The sequence below is a fragment of the Parastagonospora nodorum genome (assembly GCF_000146915.1).
Source record: "Parastagonospora nodorum SN15 chromosome Unknown scaffold_10, whole genome shotgun sequence".
NCBI classification, from domain to species: Eukaryota; Fungi; Ascomycota; class Dothideomycetes; order Pleosporales; family Phaeosphaeriaceae; genus Parastagonospora; species Parastagonospora nodorum.
Window position 1 is genome coordinate 1,269,530 of NW_001884558.1, and position 21,475 is coordinate 1,291,004.

The following is a 21,475-nucleotide window of genomic DNA, read 5'->3' on the forward strand; positions in this document are numbered from 1 at the left end:
GATGTGAATCGCAGGCAACCCGAGGATCGCTGCGCCCAATGTCCGGAAGTTGGCGGCGATTGTTAGACAGCTGATCGATCCAGCCAGAGTTCCATCGCTGCGCTGGAGGTACGAAGTCGCTGATAGAACCACCAAGGGGGGAGGGGAGGGGTTGGAAGAGACAGAGAGGGTGGGAAAAACTTACCTGGTATTGTGCAGCTGTTCCCCAATTCGCGATGCGCGCTGGGTCCGCGATGCGTTTCTTCAGCCCGTGAGCGCCGAAGGCGCCGAGCATGACGCTGGAGGCACCGAAGAGGGTGCCGATTGTCCAGAAGGGTGGCATTGTTGTGTGTTGTGTGGTGTGGCGTGCTATGTTTGCTTGTGTATGGACAAATGGTGGGATGATTGTGAGAGTGGGAAGTTGCGGAGTTCTCGGAGGTGAGTGGTCTGTGCTCGATGAATCATGCATTGAGCTTTTGTAGACGAGAGAGAGGTATCTAAGAACGGATTTCTAGAATGCAAGAACAGTCTTGAGCAGATTTTGGCGAGAGGTTTATGAAATCTCTCGACAAGATCCTCCGAACTGCTCTACATCATACATCCATTGCTCTTGCTTGAATGTAGATCTGAGATGCTCAATCGCACACGCTGTCCACCAATATTGATGAAACTCTCCACAAGCCACTCGTACCACACCTTGCGGTCGTCCGTCTGCCGCCAGAAGCTGACTTCGACCTCGGAGTTTGCTGGGAGTTGGATTGGTGTCTAGACGATATTAGCACTTGAGATCCGAAGAATAGAATGAGCGAACGTACCTTGAGAGGGAAGAAGATGGGAAACCACGAAATCATGTCCTTGCTCTTCGCCTCCATCGTGACTGGGTTTGTGCTGAGCTCAACGGGACCCTGCGATCCGCTGTAGAGGACCGTCTCAAAGTAGCCTCCCAGACCGTGACATACACTCTGCTCTTGGATGGGGAAGGTGATGCGACAGTCCCGGTAGTTGTGCTCGTTGGCACCATCCCCACCAACGAAACCACCTCCGCCACCAACTGCAGAACCGCCCTTGCGCAACGACGCCTGAGCAAGGACAGTGGGAGGCAGTGGGTGCGAAAACTCCCATGCGGTGTGGACGATTGGTGCAAGCGGGGCCTCCAGGTTAAAGTTGCTCATCTTTGTGCCGTCGCTCAGCTGCGAATTGGCCATTGTCTCCTTCTTCTCCGTAGACAGGTAATCAAACTGAGACAGCATGACTACCCACGGAATTTCAAAGGCAGTTGGATCCATAGTCGTACTGCGGCTGTGCAAGTCGGACCAAAGTCTTGGAGTCGATATGGGTGTAAAGTGTGCTGTGTAGCTGGACGGTATCGAAATGCCATGGTCTGGGTTGAGCACATGCTGCACGCCATCGAGACACTCCGGAGACAGTTCGTTGTCGGCAAAAGATCCAAGCAGCTCGCTGACGAGGATGTCGACCTTGCCAAAGCTCCCGTCTGGCATAGTCGGACCCTTCCATGCACGCATGTCGGTCTTGACCACAGTCACGCGGCCACCCCACGTCTCCACGTTGTGTCGCTGCAAGAGCACATAGGCGTTAGGATTCTTTTCAATAGCGAATACGCGAACGGGGACGCCAGTACTCGCGCTTGCATTCAGCGCACGCGTCACGAGCGGTCCGCGGCCTGATCCTACAACAGCGATGACAACGACGCCGTCTCCAGAGCTCGTCGACCTCTTTTGCTCCTGCCAGTCGCCGAGTGCCTGGGCAATGGCGCGCTCGTACCAGGCATACTTGATGGGGTCCTTTTCAAAGACTTCGTATGTAATGGACTCGAGGTTATCAGTCAAGGGCTGGAGAGGACTCTGCAGGTAGTCCTGGAACCCGGCGCCGAATCGCTCAAGCTGGCTCTTTGGCGGCTGATTGCGCTGAATATATCTGAGATAGCTCAGGTGAGGTGTGGGGTCATTGCTGCTACTCGATGGCTTTCCGGCCTTCTTCAAAAGTTGAGCCGCTTCGGCCGGGGTCGGGGCGGGCGCGTCTGATGAGCGAGGACTAGGAGCATCTTCAGCTGTACGTGGAGATAGGCGCCCTGTCGAGTAAGACATAATCATGTCCGGGTCGTCGATGCCTGGCAACGGACCAATGTCAGTCACCAGCAGCCATGGAGAGCTTCTCAGACGCGCGCATCGGAATATAAAGGCCTGATGCGCCTTGGACAGGACAAAAGACTGGCGAGCGTTGAGGAGAAAGGACGATGCCGGTATGTTGAGGAGTCGGAGAGGTTCAGAGTACCATCGTGACTGTAGAGCAAGAGACGGCATACGGCGGGGCAGGTCCAGTGCTACCGACAATCTGTTGCTGTATTTACAAATGGTTCTAATGGTGTTCCATGCTTCCCATGAGCTCCATGCCGTAGTCTTCTTGGATTCCGCACTTGACTCGGAGTTGTCTCTGGCAAAACGTGCGAGGTCTCCCAAGTCGTCCTTTTCAATGGTGGCCTTGGAGCCGTCCATGGGCAGTTGGACGTGGAGCTGGACGTATCCGCCCGTCGCAAGAGCCTCCTTGATCGCGCGCGCAAACTGGGAAACCCCATTCTGACCGTGGCCAAGTCGCGGGCCGGGTACGATAACCGTCGTGGCACCGCAAAAGGCAGCATATGCGATTTCCAAGTGGAAGACTTGTCGCGAAATGTGCGCAATGACGGGGTCTGGCGAGGAGAGGTCAATCCAAGAGCTCGTAAAGGTGAGCAGCTGACTGATGGTGTCGCTGGGTCCAAGAGGCGTATCTGGATGGTCCAGTGCAGGGATCAAGGGCAGAGGCTGCGGTTGTGACGGGTCTGAGAGAGACTGCGTGTACGAATTGAGGAGGCTCAAGACGCGCGTGTGGAAGTGGTCGTTTGTAATGGGGCTGGTTAGCATGTCATACTGTATACTGTTAGCAATTATTCCGCGTGTATGATGGGTAGCACCTACCCCAAGATCCTGTGCATGCTGAATGAGCTCCGCCGACGCATTCAAGCCCCGCTTCGTCTCGTGGTGGCCAATGTAGAACATGGGCGCCGACGGCTCCATGCTGTCAGAGTACGACATTATGAGGTCTAGGTCGGAAGGCGCGTCTATGTTGTATGCAGGGTTTCCAGGGAGAAAATAGTTCGCGCAAAGTTCGCGATGGAGCTCAACGCGGGGTCATGCGTGAGGGATCAGATGGAAGACTGGAAGGCTGGAAGGCTGGAAGACTTCTAGGTAAGAAGGGGATGGTCACAGAGTGAATCTGGGAAACACGAATGGTAAACAAACCACCGCAGTGGTGAATGGTATTGGACTACATGGTGTTGGTACCTGGGATATTCGAGTGACCCTCGCGGCGGTGTGGATGATTCGCGGCGGCAAGTGGAGCTAGCTCAGCCGAGCGCATAACTTTTTCGAGAAGACTAGCAGCAGCCGCATTCACGTCACGACTTGCCTCAAGATATGCACGACATGACGATTAAGCGCGAACACAACGACGACGAGGGCGCCAGTTCGAAGCGCGTCAAGGTCGAGGCCAACGGAAATGGCAATTCCGACAACCCTTACCTGGCGCATTGGAACGACGAGAAGCCCGTCAAGAGCGAGTATGGCGGCGGAGATGCGCTCGCCAGCTTCAAGCGCCACGCAACGACGTGCAAACAGGCGTCGCAGGCCGAAGATGGACCCAACAACCCCTTCACCGGCCGGCCGCTGTCGAGCAAGTACATGAGCATCCTGAAGAAGAGGCGCGACCTGCCAGTGCACCAGCAGAGGTACCTACATGAAGTAACAGCTGCCCCCGCATAGCTAATTGGCCACAGAGATGAGTTCCTCAGGCTGTACCAAGAGTCGCAGATCCTCGTCTTCGTCGGTGAGACGGGTTCCGGAAAGACGACGCAGATTCCGCAGTTTGTCCTCTTCGACGACCTCCCCAACCAGAACGCAAAGATGGTCGCGTGTACCCAGCCCCGTCGTGTCGCCGCCATGTCCGTCGCCCAGCGTGTCGCCGAGGAAATGGACGTCGAGCTTGGAGAAGAGGTCGGCTACAGCATCCGTTTCGAGGACAAGACGGGCCCCAACACCATTCTCAAGTACATGACCGACGGCATGTTGCTGCGCGAGGCCATGAACGACCACAACTTGACCCGCTACAGCACCATCATCCTTGACGAGGCTCACGAGCGCACCCTGGCTACCGATATCCTCATGGGTCTTCTTAAAGAGGTTGTGCTGAGGCGCAAGGACCTGAAGCTCATCATCATGAGTGCTACCCTCGACGCCACCAAGTTCCAAAAGTACTTCCACAACGCCCCGCTGCTGGCCGTACCCGGACGAACCCACCCCGTCGAAGTCTTCTACACACCTGCGCCCGAGCGCGACTATGTCGAGGCTGCCCTGCGCACCGTACTGCAGATTCACGCCACCGAGCCCGAAGGCGACATCTTGCTGTTCCTGACTGGAGAGGAGGAGATTGAGGATGCGTGCCGGAAGATCAATTTGGAAGCGCAAGATCTGAGCAGAGAGGGTGGTGCCGGTCCGCTCGTCGTATACCCGTTGTACGGGTCTCTCCCTCCCGCGCAGCAGCAGAAGATCTTCAACCCTGCGCCACCCCCAGCAACACACGGAGGCCGGCCTGGAAGAAAGTGCATCGTCTCCACCAACATTGCGGAGACGTCGCTGACCATTGACGGTATCGTCTACGTCGTCGACCCTGGTTTTAGCAAGCAAAAGGTGTACAACCCCCGTATCCGTGTTGAATCGCTTCTCGTCTCTCCCATCTCCAAGGCTTCTGCCCAGCAGCGTGCTGGTCGTGCCGGTCGTACCAGGCCCGGAAAGTGCTTCCGCCTATACACTGAGACCGCCTTCAAGAAGGAGCTCATCGAGCAAACATACCCAGAAATTCTGCGGTCGAACTTGGCCAGCACGGTCCTCGAGCTGAAGAAGCTTGGTGTCGACGACTTGGTACACTTCGACCTCATGGACCCTCCAGCTCCCGAGACGCTCATGCGTGCGCTGGAAGAGCTCAACTACTTGGCCTGTCTGGATGACGAGGGCGAGCTGACCACGCTTGGTGGACTTGCTTCTGGCTTCCCTCTTGACCCCGCGCTTGCCGTCATGCTCATCACCTCGCCCGAGTTCTACTGCTCAAACGAGATCTTGTCGCTCACCGCGCTATTGTCAGTCCCTCAGGTCTTTGTGCGACCTGCTGCCAGCCGTAAGCGAGCCGACGAGATGAAGGAGCTCTTTGCGCATCCCAAAGGTGACCACCTCACGATGTTGAACGTGTACCATGCATTTAAGGGCGAGGAGGCGCAAGCCAACCCCAAGCAGTGGTGCCACGATCACTTCCTATCCTACCGTGCTCTGCAACAAGCCGACAATGTACGCATGCAGTTGAAGCGCATAATGGAGCGCGAGGAGCTCGAGCTCATGTCCACGCCGTTTGAGAACAAGAAGTACTATGAGAATATTCAGCGTGCTCTTGTAGCTGGCTTCTTCATGCAGGTCGCCAAGCGCGACGGCAACGGCAAAGCATACACGACGGTCAAGGACGAGCAGAATGTATTACTGCATCCGAGCACGGTGCTTGCCGAGGACAGCGAGTGGGTCATCTACAATGAGTTTGTCCTGACCACGAAGAATTATATCAGGACAGTCACGTCGGTAAAGCCCGAGTGGTTGTTGGTATGTCAAATTCTCAACTTTCAATCGGATCAGCTTGCTAATAAATAATAGGACATTTCGCCCAACTACTATGATCTCTCCCAGTTCAAGAAGGGCGACATCAAGACGGCGCTGCAGAGAGTCACAACAAAGCTGCAGCGTAAGGAGGCAGAAAAGGGACGCAGGTAGAGAACAAGAACTTCTGTAGGATAGTGATCGAACGTGTTCTGGTCAGCTAGTGTATCACCGGTTGGCAAAAGCATGGAGTCATCATGCCGGCGTTGGTAGACCATTTGGGCGAGGAGTGCATATCGCCGGAGTTGAAGGTTTCGCGAATGGATACACGTGTTCAAGTCTATTGCATGATCGAAGCTCATCTATTGAATAACGAGAGTTTCCGTTACAAATGCTTACTAATCAGCAAATGATAACGTTACAAAGTCTTGGCTTACACTACAGGTCGGAACCAATCCCCGTCAAATGCCGACATCTCCAACTTTTTTTCTACGCGCTCGTCGAACGCGACATACCGCAATCGCAAACCGCACCAGATACGCCACGACCGTCGCAATGGCCCCAATACCCGCCCAAAGTGACGAATACTCCCTCCTACACATCGAGCGCATATCACAATACGTCTGCCTCTCACCCGCATCGCTCAACAGCCCGCTCCCCGCCCTCTGCGCCTCGATATTCTCACCACTTCTACTGAGCTACTTCCCACCCGCGAAGGGGATCGTACTCGCATACGAAGATGTACAACTAAGTTCCACACCGCCCGGCTCCAAGACAAACTCCTCGGCGGCAGAACCGCTGCTGCTCCGACATGTCGACGAATACACATCACCCTTCCTCTGGGCCACCGCGTCTTTGCTCGTCCTTCGTCCCGAAGCGAATAAATACCTCACCGGCCGCATCACACATCAGAGTAAAACGCATATCACCTTGTCACACCTCAACACCTTTCCTGTGTCAGTTACGAAAGACCATCTTCCTGACACATGGACCTGGCAACAAGCACAATCTGGCAAAGTGTCAAAAGGCTGGGACGGACGGCTAAATGACGAGGGAGGATGCTGGGTCGATGTCAATGGCGAGAAGATCGAAGGAGAATTGAAAATCAGAATTCGCGATTTCGATGGCAGGATGGATGGCAGGGGGAAGGGCAAAGGTTTTCTGAAGGTCGAGGGCAGTTTACTGAGTCAAGAGGAAGAACGGGAGCGCAGGGAGAAGGGACAAAAGGGGAAGGAGAGGGCAAATGGGGCGGTGAGGTCAAGTGGGGAGCCTATTGAGGTTGAGTAGGAGCGTGAGAAACGAGGGAATTGTAAAAGAGGCGTGTATTGGCATAGGCATGGCGTTTTGGCGTATCAAAAGCATGGCATCGGGATGATACCAGCGACGAAGTAAGCATCGATATGCTGTGGAATGCATCAATTGCGACTTTCACCCAATCTTTTCAGAACCTCCTCCCTGTGGTCAATCGATTACGGAGATAGCAAAAGACATTATCCAGCTGGAAAAAGAGTCGATTTAAGAATGCTTTCTTCCTACTGCCATATCTCCACATATCGGCGTTAAGCGGAGATATCCGCGTCTCCAAGCCAGACTAATGCAACCTGCTGACACCAATGAACGCATACCCAAACTAGCAGTTCTCGTCAATCAAGCATAAAAGAGATGGAAAAGTGCACTTCAAACACCAAGATAGTTTCATTCCATCTTCTCAACAATGCCTCAAACACTTCCCTTCCAAGACATCCACGTCCCCGTCCCCGGCTTCGGCGCAATGGGCATGTCCCACGGCCTAGGCACAAACCTCACGCTCGAACAAGCCGAGCCCGTACTCCTCAAGGCAATTGAACTCGGCTGCACATTCTGGGACACTGCGGTCGTGTACGCGGCGGGTGTGAATGAAAAGCTCCTCGGCGACTTCATCCGCAAGCACAACGTGCGGGATAAAGTATTCAGTACGCCTCCATCCTCCCCCAAACACTCAACTGGTGGTTAATCAGAGTGACAGTCGCGTCCAAATGTGGCATCAAGTGTTTCGACGGCGAGTCTGGCGTGACCAATAGTCCAGAGCATATCGAATCTTACATCACCGGCACCATTGAACGTCTAGGCTTCACTCCGGATTTATACTACCTGCACCGCATCGACCCCAACACGCCGCTGGAAGAATCCATCACCGCGCTCGACCAGCTGCGCCGCGAGGGCAAGACCAAGTACATCGGGCTTTCGGAATGCAGTGCGCAGACGCTCAGGCGGGCGAATGAGAGTATGTGATTCCCCACTGCGCTGAAATGATTGAGGGAGAAACAAGATATTAATGAGAATATATCACAGTCGCCAAAATCGACGCCCTCCAAGCCGAATACTCGCTCTTCGAAACGCTGCACGAATCCGACGGCCTCATCTCCACCGCGCGCGAATTAGGCGTTGCATATGTCGCTTACTCACCGCTCGGCCATGGCTGGCTCGTCGACTCCTTCCCGTACAATTCTCCAGACGACTTCGCGGCCGACGACTTCCGCCGCACGAGTCCGAAATTCCAAGAACCCAACTTCACTGCTAACAAAGCCATCGTTCTCGCTGTGCAGGCGCTGGCGAAGAAGAAAGGCTGCTCAACGGCGCAGGTGGCGCTCGCGTGGGTGGCGCAGCAGGGCATGATTGCGATTCCGGGGACGACCAAGGTGGGAAGGTTGGTGGAGAATTGGGGGAGTCGGGATGTTGAGCTGGGCGAGGCGGAGATGGGGGAGTTGAGAAGGCTGGTGGAGGGGACGAAGGTTGTGGGGGAGAGGTATGGGGAGGCGCATAGGGGGATGGTTGGGCATTAGAAGGAGAGATAGGTTGTTCATGTGATAGTTAGATAGGCATACATAACTTGAAAGCCAGAGTTTCCATCGAGCTATTCATTATTTGGAACAATCAGTGTGCATGGACGGAGGGAAGGGTGGAGAGGTTGGGGAGGATGGGATGGATGGGATGGATGAAATGGATTGTTTGGGAGTTCATTTTGTGTAATATTCTTGCGTCTTAATAGAAACAATGTTCATTCTCAAGTGGTCGACTGTGCCCGCCCCTTTCGCCAACACTTGGCGCAGAGACGGAGAGTGGAGTGGAAAGAGTGGTGTCGATGGGGTGACGTTTGTGGATTGGACGCAATTATACACCTTTTACCAGTCACGAGCGTACTGTAATTCCGCGCTTCTGTTGTACTGCGTCTTCATGTAGTCGTTGATCTTGACCCACGGCGGGTGGGGTTTGAAGTCATCAAGGCAGTTCCGGCGCCTTGACACGCGGTGGTACACCCATTCTTGATCTACGATTGAATCAGTTACATATCATGATGCAGAGGGTCCGAGCACATACACCACACTTTGTCCATAGTTATGCGTTGATCCGGACACTTTGCCGCGGCTTCGTAGAAGCAGTCCCACCAAGGCTTTTGAACTTGTTTGTTCTCACAGTAACACTTTACAAGCTTGTCATGCCCGGACGTCCAGAGTCGAACGCTCAGGACGTCAACGCAGTTCCCGGCGTTGGAGCCCCGAGGCCAGATACTACGATCGCATGTAACCTGGGCCTTGGCCTTGAGTGTGTAGGTTAGTGAAAAATTGGAATAAATCGAGTGGAGTAAGTACTCACAGCACATGACAGTACCTCCCAAGGTGCTAGGTCGTCTGATGATGTTGCGCGTTTCGCCAGCGAGGCCATCTCTCGTTCCACCAAGGACGGGGGTGTTTCCAGGCCTATCTCTGGCCATTCCGTAAGAAGGGAGGAGCGTATCTCGGGAAATTCTATCTTAGATGCCATCACGGGCAAGATCGCCCCCAGCAGGGTGACAATGTGAGTTCGCATGTTTTATTGTGAATATCGTTAAAGTTCGAAAAGGGTTGATGCTGGTCAAAGGGAAATTGCACTCTGTTTATACGTAGAAAAAGAAGAGAAAAATTCCAAAATTATATCGCTCTACTGAGCTTCTGTTCGGGAACGTCGCAAACCTTGGTACCTCTGGTGACCTAGTACCGTTGTAGCTCAGCGTACCACAATGCCATCTAGTCTTTTAATAATAACAAGTGCGGTCAATCAACCAACGAAGAGGATCTTTTTCTCTCTACCTCTTCCAATTCAATTCAAATCGTTACAGGTTTCCATGAACTCATTGTGCTTCGACTGAACTTCAGAACTTTGGAAGTGTGGGAGAGGTGTGGGTGGCGAACCCCACTTTCGCCTTTCGTCAAACTAAACAACGGAAACCGCTTCCAACATTTCCATGCTATGCATGTTGAGATCAATTTTTTCACATACAAACAACTGCTACAATGGTATGCAGCTGATGGAGTCTCGTGTCACAAGATCAGCTTAAAATGGCAGGTAGGTAGTGCGATTGCGGCTAATGCGTGCCTGCTTATCTTGGTAGTGCTTATGCATCCTTCAAATCCTCCTCAGCGTGTCTGACTCACGTCATCTAGGATGCACCACGTTAAAGAAGTCGATCTCTTGGCCGCTTTCTTAATACATTGACACACATCCATTACAGCTAGTGAAATGCAACACAAGGTTATTGTAACACAATATCAACATGCCTTTTGAGCTTCGCCCTATCACCTCAGATGACACATTATCCTGGGTGCGAGTACGTTCTCTAGCTTACTACGGACCGACACACGAGTGTATACACAACGGAGCAATCAGTGACTCATCCGTCCGCCGTATCGCCGAAGACTGGAAAGAAGACCTCAAGAAGCCAAACAACTATCATTGGAGAGTAGTCGACACAGACCTTGAACCCAGCGAAGATGACCCACCAACCAACGGAGGTCGCACCATCGCCATCGCAGTATGGAGCATGCATAATGCGAAAGCCGAACGCAGCAATGAACCTGTAGCGACTCCATCCCTCACCACCACAAAGTCTAGCTTTGTTCCCCCAGAACTCCGACTCGATGCCCTGAGCTCACTCCTCGGACCGCTCCGCGCAGCCCAGCCAGAGATAATGGGTTCTTCAGAGCCGTATCTCATGCTCAACATGCTCGCTACGCATCCCGATCATCAGGGTCGTGGAGCTGGCAAAGTGTTGCTGGACTGGGGGCTCAAGAAGGCGGATGATGAGGGACTTGTTACGTATCTCAGTGCTACGGGGTTGGGGAGGCGGATGTATGAGAAGAGGGGGTTTGAGGTGGTTAAGACAATTGAGTGGGATAGAGTGCCGTGGGGAGGGGAGGGCAAGGATTGTCATTGGTGTATGGTAAGGAGGCCGCAGAAGGAGAAGGTGTAGGTGGCCCATTCTTTGGGAGTTAATGAACCATAACTAGCATGCATCGTGCACGTGGGTATTTGAAGAGTTTACTCATTAATGAATGATGTCTAGTCCTATCTATGTTCTTGCATGTCACAAGTACATAAAACTAGATTCATTTAGATACAATCGCAAATTGCAAGACTCCTACATGTAAGACCATTTGAGCATGATGCTTTGAACGCCTGTGAACCAAGAATATCTTTCCCGTTACTATCAACGCTTCACAGCATGGAAGGTATGCGTCCGAACGATTCTCTTGCCGTCTCTTTCTTGCTTAATGTGGTATGCGATTGCGGGCGCCGGGTCTTCACGAGCGGCCATGCGGTCAGCGGATCTAGCGTTCGGTTGCGGAGTCGAAGGTCCGGGAATCACTGGCTGAGGTGCCACAGGCTGCGGTGCGACAGGATTGGGACGAGGTGGCAGACCTGCCTGTGGATCAGGTACGACGACTCGTGGCGGGGGTATGAAGTTGGGGCTTGGATCGGGCAAGATTTGTTGCTGAGGAACGTCTTCAATCTTGAAAACCATATTTGGATAGATAAGCCAAATATTTGGATTCTTCTCACTTCGGCGAGTAGGGCTTCGGAAGACTGTGACACTGACGATTTGCTTGATCCCAAGGTCTTTTTTGTGTTGTACGAGTAGGGCGACGCAGGGTTGTGCAGCAGGTGAACCGAGCAGCGCGAGTCCTTCAGGCGTGTTGGTGTTGAAAACGCTGTTTTGGGCTGGCCAATTCTCCATATCGAACATACCGCGAGCAAGTATGTACCGCGAAATCAGTCGATGGGTGGCAAGGTCGGTGATGTCCGAGATGGCGCAGCTGAACAAGGCGGTTTTCGGTATTACGTCGCGGCGTCGTAGTGCCCACCATTCCAAGAAGGCGAAGTCAGCACGAGATCGAAGCTGTGGTAGCTCGTTTTCTGCAGCTTCATGGTCCCAATTACTGCGTGTTGCCACCTTTGGAGATATTGCCGACTGAAAAAGCACAATTCCGTCATTAGTGTTAATGGCAAGTTGGTTGATAGCTCCAGTGCAGCGGTAAACTGGCCCACTCCCCCCATACAGACGGTACGTCTGGTCCTGGAGAGGTGCTTGGCTTGTAGGGTCCCAATGCTTGAACCTCTTGAAAACCCAAGCTACCGGATCTGGAAAGCGATTCGGAGCCAGATCGAACATGGTCTGTGCCCAGCCCTGATAGACGAAATCGGTGGCATGGGGGACTGGACCTACTTCGTCCCATTTGTACGTTTTGTACGCTCGAGCACGGTACTTCACCTTTTCGCTCGGGGACCAGATTGACTCAGCAGAAGCCGGATTCCTGTTATCTCCTTGTTGTATACCAGCTCCGCGATCTGTGCTTTTCATAGCACACAGAGTGCTGGTACCGATGGCGAGGTAAGCTTGATGAAGAGCATCTGGGGCGCTGTTGACGACGAGATTCTGTGCATTCCAGCTTACGGGAGGGCCCGCGCTAAGCACTGCAGCGCATAGAGTCGCAAGGGCGACGAGGAGGTCAAGGAGTTTCATGATAGTTGAGTAATGTCGTGGGAAAGTAACGGAAGTGTTCGAGTAGGCCGTATACCTTCACGGAGCTAAGACCTACGTCACCGACAACTGTAAAACGGATGAGGATATCCAGGCCCACCTGTCCCGCGATCACCTTTTCTTTGAGGGCCGCCTATTGGCGCGCGCAAATCAGAGTGGCTTGTACAAACAATCAGCAACAGCACGTGACAATGGCGGCAGCGGTGCCTAAGTTCGATCTCAGCCGCAGTGTGGTATATGCAATAGTACATCGGGTACGAGCTTTTGCCTAGGAATGTTCAGTGCTTGGACAAATGCCAATGTTGCATAACCGGAATGATGTGGCCCGAATAGATTCAGTGACTCATAAAACTTGAATAGTTCCCTGACATCCTCATGAGGCTATTCAGCATTTCCCAACAGTCGACATTGGATGAACACTCTCAAGAACTGAATTTGTATACTCGCACGCCATCGCTATCCTTACTCTTCTCGTACTGCACAACCCTCGCACGCCTCGACTCAGCGCCTTGGGGTTTGTCGTCCGTAACATCATTTGTGGGCACATTCTCGATCTGGAAGAAGATGTTGAGATCATTCTTGGGCCGCTCTCCGAACTTTGGCCTGCCAATAGCATTGTTGGTGACTACTATGACTCTCCTGATGTGCTTAATACCTGGCTCAGCCTTGTGTCGTGCGGTCATATGTTGGTTATCGTCGATCCAATTGGCGACCGTATCGAGCGTTAGTTAATGCCCGGTTCTTTACATCTTTAAATCCTCCATCTCTCTCACTCACCTGTCAACGCTTTACCCGCATCCGTTTTGGCATCGAATGAGTCTCCCAGTCACGCTGTGAGTCTTTACTTTTTGGCTTCTCTCAATGCTCTGGCGGCCAGAAGTACGGTGTCATCGTTAACGACCTTCTTTGCACCATAGAATCGGAGATTATTGACATTGGGATAGTCGCGGACCCAGTAGCACGAGTACATGTCGGAGCAGTAACGTAAGTCTGGAAGCTCTCCGGGCGAGGCTTTCCTTCCCCAATTGTCATGGTCTACCACAGCGATAGACGGAGACTCTAAGTTCTTTGCAATGATCCCTGAGATGTAAATATTATTGTAGTAAGTAGACATTATGCACGCGTGTCACTGTCTACCGGATCGCCTTCATCGTCATAGCGTAGCTTCGCATTCATTCCCAGCCCTTCGAATGCAGCCGTGAGACACATCCGCTCAAAGTCACATTCCCAAACCTTGTCGCAGTCATTTTCATGCCAGAACCACTTCAGCATATCCCCTACACACGCATTAATAGCCGGGATAGTACTGGCGATAGCATCGATGCCACATGCTGCTCAGGTGCTGGCCCTTGGCAATGTACGAATTCCATTTGGCATCTTCGGGGAATCGCGTGATATCGAAGTCGAGCCCAGCTAACTCGGGAGGGGATGCCACACTGGTGGCAGACTGGATACAAGCACTCGTGGCAAGTAAATACGAGCAGATGCGCATCTTTGTCAGACTCCTCGATAAGCGATGATGTTTGGGTTGCGAGATGTAGCACGGGTGAAGAAGATTAGAACAAGTGTTGCGTCTTTGGAGTCGGTGAGAGTGAGAAGGGAAGGTAGGAACAAGGGCACGTGATGCAGCAAAGTGTTGAGTGCAACAACAGGTCGTGGTCCAAGACATCAAATTCTACGCTGCTTTTTCTTTGTAAAAGTTCTTCGTTCTCTCCTCACCCATTCTCAATACTTCTCTTGCAAGATCACCCGTCTCATCTCTTGGTGTAAGCTTGATCTTGAAGTCTCTGGGTATTGCCACTAGCGCACTCTTGATGGCATTATATTCCACGTAGTCTGTATTTGGCGGTTCAGTACTACTTGCTTCGATCTTGTAGAGCGACAGTATGCGGAAGAGCGCGGCGCTGATGAGCTTGCTGGCAATGGCTGCACCAGGACACGAGCGTGATCCAGCTCCGAATGAGAGGTGGGATGTGCTCGAGGTAGGCTTTTCGGTGAAGATAGACGGGATGCTGGAAGGGTGTGGAGGCTCAAGCCAGCGTTCGGGGTTGAATGTGCCTGCGTCGGGACCCCAATAGTCGACGTCTGCTGTTGTCAGTCGCCACATACACTAAGGACGACCCCTCGTAGCTTACCATGATTTCCTGCCTGCGCATTGATCAAGACCATTGTACCCTTTGGTATAATAGCCTCGCCCCATCTAACATCACTCATCGTCTTGCGCGGAAGACTCATGTTGCTCACGGTATAGTATCGACCTGCTTCTTTTACGATGGCATTCAGGTACGGCACATTCTCCTTTTCAAATTCCCTGGACCAAGCATCTTCAAGGTCCGGATAGACCTTTGAAATTTCCTGATATGCAGTCTCTTGGTATTTTTGACCCTCTGGAGTCGACAATGAGCCAATGCAAGACACAAGAGTGCCTGGAATCGTTTCGAAACCGCCTGACACTAGTGAAAGACAGATGGAGCTCACTTCGACGCCAGTAAGTCGTGTCTCTTCGTCTTTGAGGATGGCGGCGCTGATGCATGGCTTCTCGGTGCCTTTGTCGATCATGTTGCGCACCTTGTCCAGTAGCTCGTTCAGATACTTGTCTCTTCTTTCTCTGAGTTCTTTCGATCGCCGGTTCTTCTCATTGTTAGGTAGGTAGCGCAGGATGGGAATGTAGTCTTGATAGTTCTCAGAGGCGGATCGTAGCAGTGAAATGGCCGAGCCGACGTGTAGAATCTCGCGAAGCAAGTCATCATAAACCGCATCCATGCGGATACCGTAGCACAAAGTGAGCGTAGTGTTGAGTGCATAACGCTGAATGTACGGCCGGATACTGACTTCCAAGGCGCTGCCTTTGCTGTCTCGCTGCAAGTCGCGCACGATGCAGTATGATTCGAGGTCAAACATTTCGTAGTAATTCTTCAACATGCCCTTGCTGAGTGTGGTTGATGCGGCTTTTCTCTTATTACGGCAGCTTTCATCCCAGGGCGAACTACCGATTGTGAATCCTTGCGTCGATGATATAACGCCATGAAAGGTATATAGTTTTGGACGATCAATCAATCCCTGTGGATTCGAGACGAGTATCTTTTTACAGTCTTGAAAGGAGCTGACGATGACAGCACGCGTATTCCCAAGCCGGACCTGAAAGACGGAGTGACCATATTGACGCCACCACTTTTCGCAGATTGTCGCATGGTCATCTCCCAGCTGAGTTAGGTGACCAGTGACAGGCAGTGCGCCAGGTATCTCGGGTATGCCGCGGATATAAGGAACCTCAGTCCGCGTGAGGAGCTGGCATCTTCAGCAAGCAAGATCTAGAGAGATGAAAGCGATGCGTACTTTGTAGATTGAAGCGACACAGAATCCAAACAGAGCCAATAGGGAAACATACCCGAGTGGTGTACAATAAAGAGACTGCAAAAGGTGGAGTACTTCCATGGTGCGTAGAAACGTTGACGGAGAGATGCAGGCCTGTGCGACGCAAGGAAGATCGGACAGGGTCTTATAAATTAAAAACGATCGTATTGTCGCCGCCGTTAGCCTCAAGTTGATGTTGCTATCGCATGCTCTGTGAGGGGTTGTGTCGGATCTAGTCCGAACATAGCACACCCAGCTGCTTATCAGTAATGTTCCATCCCACTTCTGCGCCTTTGCATCTCCACAAGCAGGATCTGATCAATCAAGTAGACACTCTGTGTGTATGATGAATTGATGTGATTTTTGCCAAGACTGCTACGTGAAAACGAAATGACAACTATACTTGAGCATCCTAATTGAGCATTGCGGACTATGCTAATACACGCGGTCGTGTCAAGCCTCAAATGTCGAGAAGCTTAGCATGCTTAACATCGGCACTTTCCAGATGTTCCTTGTCCTGCGTGTATTTCTGGAAACCCTCGGTTTTGGCAAAGTCGAGATGCTGCTCCACGCTGGTCCAAGGGCACATCAAAAACCACTCTGCCTTATCGTCCTCCTTGTCCACGCGCCAGCCTCCTCCTATCGTACCCTCTGTAACGTAGTCTTGCAGCTTGGCCCTGTTTGCGTCGAAAGTATTTTGAAAATTCTCCCTCTGGCCGTCCTTGACAAAGAGTCGTCCCACACTCATCGCCAACTTTCCTTCACGAGCGTTGGTCATCTCCGCTTCCGTCTTGGGAAGAAGCAGACCTGCATGCGACACGTCTGCGTGCAGCAACCATTCGACAGTCAATTGGTCCTTGAGGCGCTCCAGCAAGGCTTGATTGCCTGCGCTCGGTATGAAGTGGTTCATGTGTTGATCAAGAGACTCCCACTCTCCGATGATGTAGATGTAGGATGGATCCTCTATCTGTTGGAAGTAGTAGAAGGTGTTGTTGGTGTACCTTTGCATGACATCCTTTGCGTATGCAAGGTTAAATCGCAGCTTGGGGTCTTCAGCGGTACCTCCAGGTAGGATGCGCAAGAGTGCAACTTCGGTGACGGCCATGTTGGAGATGTAATGGTGGGCAGCAGAGAGTGCGAGTTATACCTAAGAGCCTGCTATGGGCGATACGTACCGGGACACACCACGGGAAGCTTTGTATGCGCCCTAAGTGCATCGTATATCCTAGTTATATGTTGTGTGGCTTGAGACTACCCCATCGTATCTGCTCTTGAGTGGGTCTCAGGCAGATGCGGCTTGCGTGGAAGGGTCATTACGAATGGGAACCTGCTTAGGTAAGCACAGGCGAGTCAGCCCGACAAACCTCTAAAGCCCAACATCGTCTTCCACCCATCGAATGGCAGACGATCTGCCTCCTCTCATCCCATGAACCTATGTCACGCATATGTTAGGATTCATTGACGCCTCAAACGTTCTCTTAGACTTCAGCTGAGTGATACGGTCGATGCTTATGGTACTCGAAAGGCATTGCTTTCCCAGGGCGATTCTACATTAGACTCTGTCGGACTTTTAATATACATTGCGCGATTCGACCGAACGATGATCGAGGAGAACGACTGCGCAATCACCTCACTGACAGCGTGCTGGGATAACTAACGAACCGGTATACCTATTTGTGAGATCACCCGTTGTTGGTAGCGCGGCCGTCGGACGATCTCGACCCTCATCTTCATCAAGAGGTCTTCCTGGATCCACAATTTCCCGGTTGATCTTGCATTTGTGAGCTTGAAATTAGTTCAAATTGAACCAAATGAGAAGCAAGCAGATTAATGTGTGCCAGAATTGTCGGCAACACAAAATTGGTGTACGCATTCGAAGGTTCGGGCTTTGATGACGCAAAACCATTCTGACGCCTCTTTAGTGTGACGGAAAGCAACCAGGCTGTACCCAATGCAAGCTCACAGGGCGCTCCTGTGTCGGTTATACCCAAGAGTTGTTGATTGTTCAGCATAAGCCTTCGTCTCGTCAGAAGAAATGCACTTTCCAGAAGAAGACGGAGCAAGTTCAGCCTTCTTCCTCTCTTCTTTTCCATGACTCTACACCGCTCTGGCCAACCTATGAAGAGTCTGTGGCAGTCATTGTGGAACGCTATATACCGAGCGATGAGATTCCATTCCTTTCGCCTGTTAGCCCTTCTAGATCGAGGATATGCGGTGGCTGGGTCCAAGCACTGCTGTATGTCGAACAAACGGGCGTAGGCTTTGAACAAGTCTTGTTGCCCGCGGTGCGTTCTTTAGTCATGTCCATGATGATCACCAGCGAAGAAAGCCGACGACAATATCTCTACACGTATGGCGGTGCGCTTCGAGGGATACGGGCTCGCATAAGCAGGGAGAACGATTCCACTAACTCTGCTCTTTCCCTAGCAAGTATGTGCCTGACATTGTCTGAAGTATGCAACCTGGGATATTCATGTCGTTTGAGCACTGACAGCAGTATCAGGTGATGATGCCGACTTCCAGCGAGGGCTCGACAGCCCACATACAAGGCGTTGCAGGAATGATGCAGAGTAGAGGTCCTTCGGCCTTTTGCGATGGCATTACCCACCTTTTGTTTGTTGGATTTCGACCGCTCATAGTGAGAAGCTTTCACGCCCCGTACATCTTCACTGCTTACGTTGACCAGGTTTTGGAGGCGCTGATGAAGCGCAGAAGAACTTTCTTAGCTGCAGATGAATGGCGGGCAATACCCTTTTCAACGCAAAGTCCATCGCCGATGCAAGTGCTGCTTGGGCAAGCCTCCACCATACCATTGCTTCTCGAAGAGGCAGACAAGGCGGACATGGATGTACAGGTCATTCGAAAGTCATTCGCGTCCGCGCTCGATACGCTAAAAGCCTGGGAAGACGATTTCCTGAGCCGTGACGATACAGTTTACTGGCCAGTTCCGTCTGCTCATCTGAAGTCATCGGTCGATCCACAGTTGCTACCGGATACTTGTTTTGAGTTCCTTGATGTGTCTCATGCAAACTCACTATCTCATTGCTGGGCCTTCCAAATTGTCTGCTTGCTGCAACTTGATGCATTCGAAGAACAAATGTGCGAAGTCCAGAGCAAAGAAACACAAGAACTAGATCACAATCGGAAAGCTGGGATCTTGGGGCTTTGCACACAGATTTGTCAAGGGTTGCCATATCTCCTACAACCAGAAATGAGTCTGTACGGACCTCTTTCCGCGACTTTTCCTCTACGCATGGTCTCGGAAAGCCTCAAGAGCATGCCAGAGAGGGGCCTTGATCAGTCCAAATGGTGCAACGCGATACAAGATCGACTCATTTCCAAGGGTATCATGCCTATGTGATGAAGTACATCTTTTGAGACATTCAAGAATAAGAGTCGTGGAGAGCTGCACATATTTTCTTGGCGGAGAAAGATACCGGAACAGGTTAGAGGCTTCGGCCCACTAATTCGCCACCCTTCGAACGTCAGTCGTCAACGACTGGAACCGGACGAGAGAGAAAACATACTTTCCACGTATCGTAAGCTATTTTGACCCCTCGTACATCAACCTCGGTTCTCGCGGTAGGTATAAAGTTCTTGAGTTGTCTATTTTCTCAATAAGACCTCATTCTCCTCTTGTGTGATTCACTTTTACAAGATCAATACTCAACATGGCCAGCTCCTTCCGTCAACTACTCGGCGTACCGCCATCGACAGCCTCTACGTCTGACTCCGCACTGATCATCATCGATGCGCAAAACGAATACTCATCTGGCGCCCTCGCCGTCACCAACGCAGAAGCCAGCGGGAAAGTCATCGCCTCGCTGCTGGAGAAGTACCGCTCTGCTAAGGGCAAAGTCGTGCACATCCTCCACAAGACCCCCGATGGTGCGCCCGTTTTCACTCCTGGAACCAACCTAGCCGAAGAGTTCCCCAGCCTCAAAGCCAAAGATGGCGAAGAACTCATCTGGAAGAACCACCCAGGATCTTTTGCCGAGACCAATCTTGACGAGACCTTGAAGAAGTGGGGCATCAAGAAACTTGTCTTGGTTGGATACATGGCGCATGTATGTGTTAGCACGACTGCACGCCAGGCGGACCAGAGAGGATACGATGTCATCGTTGTTGAGGACGGTATTGGCGATCGCGACATTCCTGGCGTGAAGGGAGATGAGCTTACCAGAGTGACGTTGGCGGAGCTTGGAGATGTGTTTGCGACAGTTGTTAAGAGTGCGGACATCAAGTAGATGGCATCGCAATGAATCATAACTTTGCTGCAATCTAACAGTGCGAGGGCTTGATGTTTCCCATCTTCATCCTTCTACTCAGCACACTCGATCATGTCAACATTTTACTATCAACATTCAACTTCTATTCCATCAGTACGTCTCTACCGCGAAGACCAAACCAAAGCCGCCACACTCAACCACGGCGCAACCCACAAACACCCCAGCCCAACATACATTCCCACCTGATAATACGTCCAGCCCACTACTGTCCCCGTCGCCGTAATCGCCCAGAGCGCCACTTTATCCTCGAAGCTCCTTGGCCCACCGGTCTTCCCCCATTTGTAGTTCAGCGTGGCTAGAATCACGGGCGTCAGCACCAAGTTAAACTGTCACGAACTCTTCCAGCCTCGGACCATTGAGCTGCACACACCAGTAACAAACAGCGCGCCCATTGCATACTCCCACGTCGTGAAGGCTATAGATTTGCCACGCGCATGTTGGGGCGTTGAGGGGATTGCGTCGATGGCTTTGGAGACGTGCTGTTGGCCGACGAGGAAGTGTTTGGGGATGGTGAGGAGGTTTATGGCTGCGGAGGCGTAGTAGAGTGTTGAAGGAGTAAAAGACATTGCTGTGGGTTGATGTCAGAATCAAGAAGCAGGAAACAGGTGCAGGCGGACTTCATCTATTGAAATTCTATCTTATATGCCTTGTACGACATTCTAACTACTGAAGCGGACAGGTGGTTGCTGTTGATCTGAGGCTTGTTGATTCCGTGAATTTCTTATGGCTCGGCTCACGCCCTCCCGCCATCGAAAGTTTAGTGCGCGGTGATGTGCGGGGTCGGGATGACGCCAACACTAAGGCAGGTGGGGGAACATTCTCCGCCAAGAGGATGAACGGAGACCGAGGGACTAGCGGGGAAGGAAAGGAAAGTTGGAATTTGATAGTCTATGTCTAACGTTCTTCAACCTGGGTATGCCATCTAGTGTAAATCGTGTCATGCGCTATGTCCTTCGTAATCACCACTCCTTTAGGACACGAAGTTCCTCCCTTCATCCTCCAGCCCCATCATGCAGCATCATTCATCCTGCCCAAATCAGTCCACTGCCCCTGCTCGTCTAATATCTTAGCCTGCACCAGCCATCGTGGCAATGACTCCGTTCTTTCTGCTTCGCTTCTTCTGTGCGCGCTTCTGGTCGCGCATGTATTGCTCTCGATGATGTTGATCGCGAGCCCACTGGTCGTACTGTGGGTTGCCAGAGGGCGGTGGTGGACCAGAGTAGCCTGGCTCGTAGTCTTGCCTTGATCCGCAGTTGCCCATGGTTGAGATGGTTTGTAGTAGTGGTTTATTGGTAGAGAAAGATGGAGTATATCTAGATGAGCGGGGTTGA

The 21,475-nt window shown here is 52.0% G+C and overlaps 15 protein-coding genes across 15 annotated transcripts in view; 7 read left to right on the forward strand and 8 right to left on the reverse strand.

Moving 5' to 3' along the window:
* The window catches only part of SNOG_07245 (hypothetical protein), a gene marked incomplete at both ends in the record, with an annotated part of 638 nt that extends 316 nt beyond the window's left edge, over positions 1 to 322 (reverse strand). Inside the window, one exon of the mRNA XM_001797539.1 lies at positions 185 to 322. Within this exon, the coding sequence (XP_001797591.1) occupies positions 185 to 322 (138 nt within the window). The remainder of the gene's footprint in view (positions 1 to 184) is intronic.
* A 245-nt stretch (positions 323 to 567) lies between these two features.
* SNOG_07246 (hypothetical protein) lies at positions 568 to 3,068 on the reverse strand (the record flags this gene model as incomplete). The annotated part of the gene is made up of 3 exons (XM_001797540.1): positions 568 to 725; positions 791 to 2,903; positions 2,952 to 3,068. The coding sequence occupies 3 exons, from the start codon at positions 3,066 to 3,068 to the stop codon at positions 568 to 570; spliced, it is 2,388 nt and encodes a 795-aa protein (XP_001797592.1).
* A 381-nt stretch (positions 3,069 to 3,449) lies between these two features.
* On the forward strand, positions 3,450 to 6,041 carry SNOG_07247 (hypothetical protein; the record flags this gene model as incomplete). The annotated part of the gene is made up of 3 exons (XM_001797541.1): positions 3,450 to 3,760; positions 3,809 to 5,672; positions 5,724 to 6,041. The coding sequence occupies 3 exons, from the start codon at positions 3,450 to 3,452 to the stop codon at positions 5,838 to 5,840; spliced, it is 2,292 nt and encodes a 763-aa protein (XP_001797593.1). The 3' UTR covers positions 5,841 to 6,041.
* A 180-nt stretch (positions 6,042 to 6,221) lies between these two features.
* SNOG_07248 (hypothetical protein) lies at positions 6,222 to 6,953 on the forward strand (the record flags this gene model as incomplete). The annotated part of the gene is made up of 1 exon (XM_001797542.1): positions 6,222 to 6,953. The coding sequence occupies one exon, from the start codon at positions 6,222 to 6,224 to the stop codon at positions 6,951 to 6,953; it is 732 nt and encodes a 243-aa protein (XP_001797594.1).
* A 427-nt stretch (positions 6,954 to 7,380) lies between these two features.
* On the forward strand, positions 7,381 to 8,488 carry SNOG_07249 (hypothetical protein; the record flags this gene model as incomplete). Its single annotated transcript, XM_001797543.1, has 3 exons — positions 7,381 to 7,599; positions 7,620 to 7,929; positions 7,998 to 8,488. 3 exons carry the CDS (start codon positions 7,381 to 7,383, stop codon positions 8,486 to 8,488), a joined length of 1,020 nt encoding a protein of 339 aa, XP_001797595.1.
* Positions 8,489 to 8,827: 339 nt separating this feature from the next.
* Positions 8,828 to 9,467, reverse strand: SNOG_07250 (hypothetical protein; the record flags this gene model as incomplete). The annotated part of the gene is made up of 3 exons (XM_001797544.1): positions 8,828 to 8,973; positions 9,024 to 9,243; positions 9,300 to 9,467. The coding sequence occupies 3 exons, from the start codon at positions 9,465 to 9,467 to the stop codon at positions 8,828 to 8,830; spliced, it is 534 nt and encodes a 177-aa protein (XP_001797596.1).
* Positions 9,468 to 10,236: 769 nt separating this feature from the next.
* SNOG_07251 (hypothetical protein) lies at positions 10,237 to 10,932 on the forward strand (the record flags this gene model as incomplete). Its single annotated transcript, XM_001797545.1, has 2 exons — positions 10,237 to 10,290; positions 10,327 to 10,932. The coding sequence occupies 2 exons, from the start codon at positions 10,237 to 10,239 to the stop codon at positions 10,930 to 10,932; spliced, it is 660 nt and encodes a 219-aa protein (XP_001797597.1).
* On the reverse strand, positions 10,354 to 13,184 carry SNOG_07253 (hypothetical protein; the record flags this gene model as incomplete). The annotated part of the gene is made up of 4 exons (XM_001797546.1): positions 10,354 to 10,605; positions 11,206 to 12,396; positions 12,560 to 12,634; positions 12,951 to 13,184. 4 exons carry the CDS (start codon positions 13,182 to 13,184, stop codon positions 10,354 to 10,356), a joined length of 1,752 nt encoding a protein of 583 aa, XP_001797598.1.
* A 992-nt stretch (positions 13,185 to 14,176) lies between these two features.
* SNOG_07254 (hypothetical protein) lies at positions 14,177 to 15,402 on the reverse strand (the record flags this gene model as incomplete). The annotated part of the gene is made up of 2 exons (XM_001797547.1): positions 14,177 to 14,586; positions 14,637 to 15,402. 2 exons carry the CDS (start codon positions 15,400 to 15,402, stop codon positions 14,177 to 14,179), a joined length of 1,176 nt encoding a protein of 391 aa, XP_001797599.1.
* A 19-nt stretch (positions 15,403 to 15,421) lies between these two features.
* SNOG_07255 (hypothetical protein) lies at positions 15,422 to 15,714 on the forward strand (the record flags this gene model as incomplete). Its single annotated transcript, XM_001797548.1, has 2 exons — positions 15,422 to 15,496; positions 15,541 to 15,714. The coding sequence occupies 2 exons, from the start codon at positions 15,422 to 15,424 to the stop codon at positions 15,712 to 15,714; spliced, it is 249 nt and encodes an 82-aa protein (XP_001797600.1).
* A 601-nt stretch (positions 15,715 to 16,315) lies between these two features.
* On the reverse strand, positions 16,316 to 16,960 carry SNOG_07256 (hypothetical protein; the record flags this gene model as incomplete). Its single annotated transcript, XM_001797549.1, has 1 exon — positions 16,316 to 16,960. One exon carries the CDS (start codon positions 16,958 to 16,960, stop codon positions 16,316 to 16,318), a length of 645 nt encoding a protein of 214 aa, XP_001797601.1.
* A 1,195-nt stretch (positions 16,961 to 18,155) lies between these two features.
* SNOG_07257 (hypothetical protein) lies at positions 18,156 to 19,216 on the forward strand (the record flags this gene model as incomplete). The annotated part of the gene is made up of 3 exons (XM_001797550.1): positions 18,156 to 18,285; positions 18,414 to 18,493; positions 18,542 to 19,216. The coding sequence occupies 3 exons, from the start codon at positions 18,156 to 18,158 to the stop codon at positions 19,214 to 19,216; spliced, it is 885 nt and encodes a 294-aa protein (XP_001797602.1).
* A 254-nt stretch (positions 19,217 to 19,470) lies between these two features.
* On the forward strand, positions 19,471 to 20,133 carry SNOG_07258 (hypothetical protein). Its single transcript, XM_001797551.1, has one exon. The coding sequence runs from the start codon at positions 19,527 to 19,529 to the stop codon at positions 20,100 to 20,102; it is 576 nt and encodes a 191-aa protein (XP_001797603.1). The 5' UTR covers positions 19,471 to 19,526; the 3' UTR covers positions 20,103 to 20,133.
* Positions 20,134 to 20,136: 3 nt separating this feature from the next.
* On the reverse strand, positions 20,137 to 20,710 carry SNOG_07259 (hypothetical protein; the record flags this gene model as incomplete). The annotated part of the gene is made up of 3 exons (XM_001797552.1): positions 20,137 to 20,188; positions 20,319 to 20,439; positions 20,515 to 20,710. The coding sequence occupies 3 exons, from the start codon at positions 20,708 to 20,710 to the stop codon at positions 20,137 to 20,139; spliced, it is 369 nt and encodes a 122-aa protein (XP_001797604.1).
* A 328-nt stretch (positions 20,711 to 21,038) lies between these two features.
* On the reverse strand, positions 21,039 to 21,405 carry SNOG_07260 (hypothetical protein; the record flags this gene model as incomplete). Its single annotated transcript, XM_001797553.1, has 2 exons — positions 21,039 to 21,088; positions 21,222 to 21,405. 2 exons carry the CDS (start codon positions 21,403 to 21,405, stop codon positions 21,039 to 21,041), a joined length of 234 nt encoding a protein of 77 aa, XP_001797605.1.
* Positions 21,406 to 21,475: the final 70 nt, after the last annotated feature.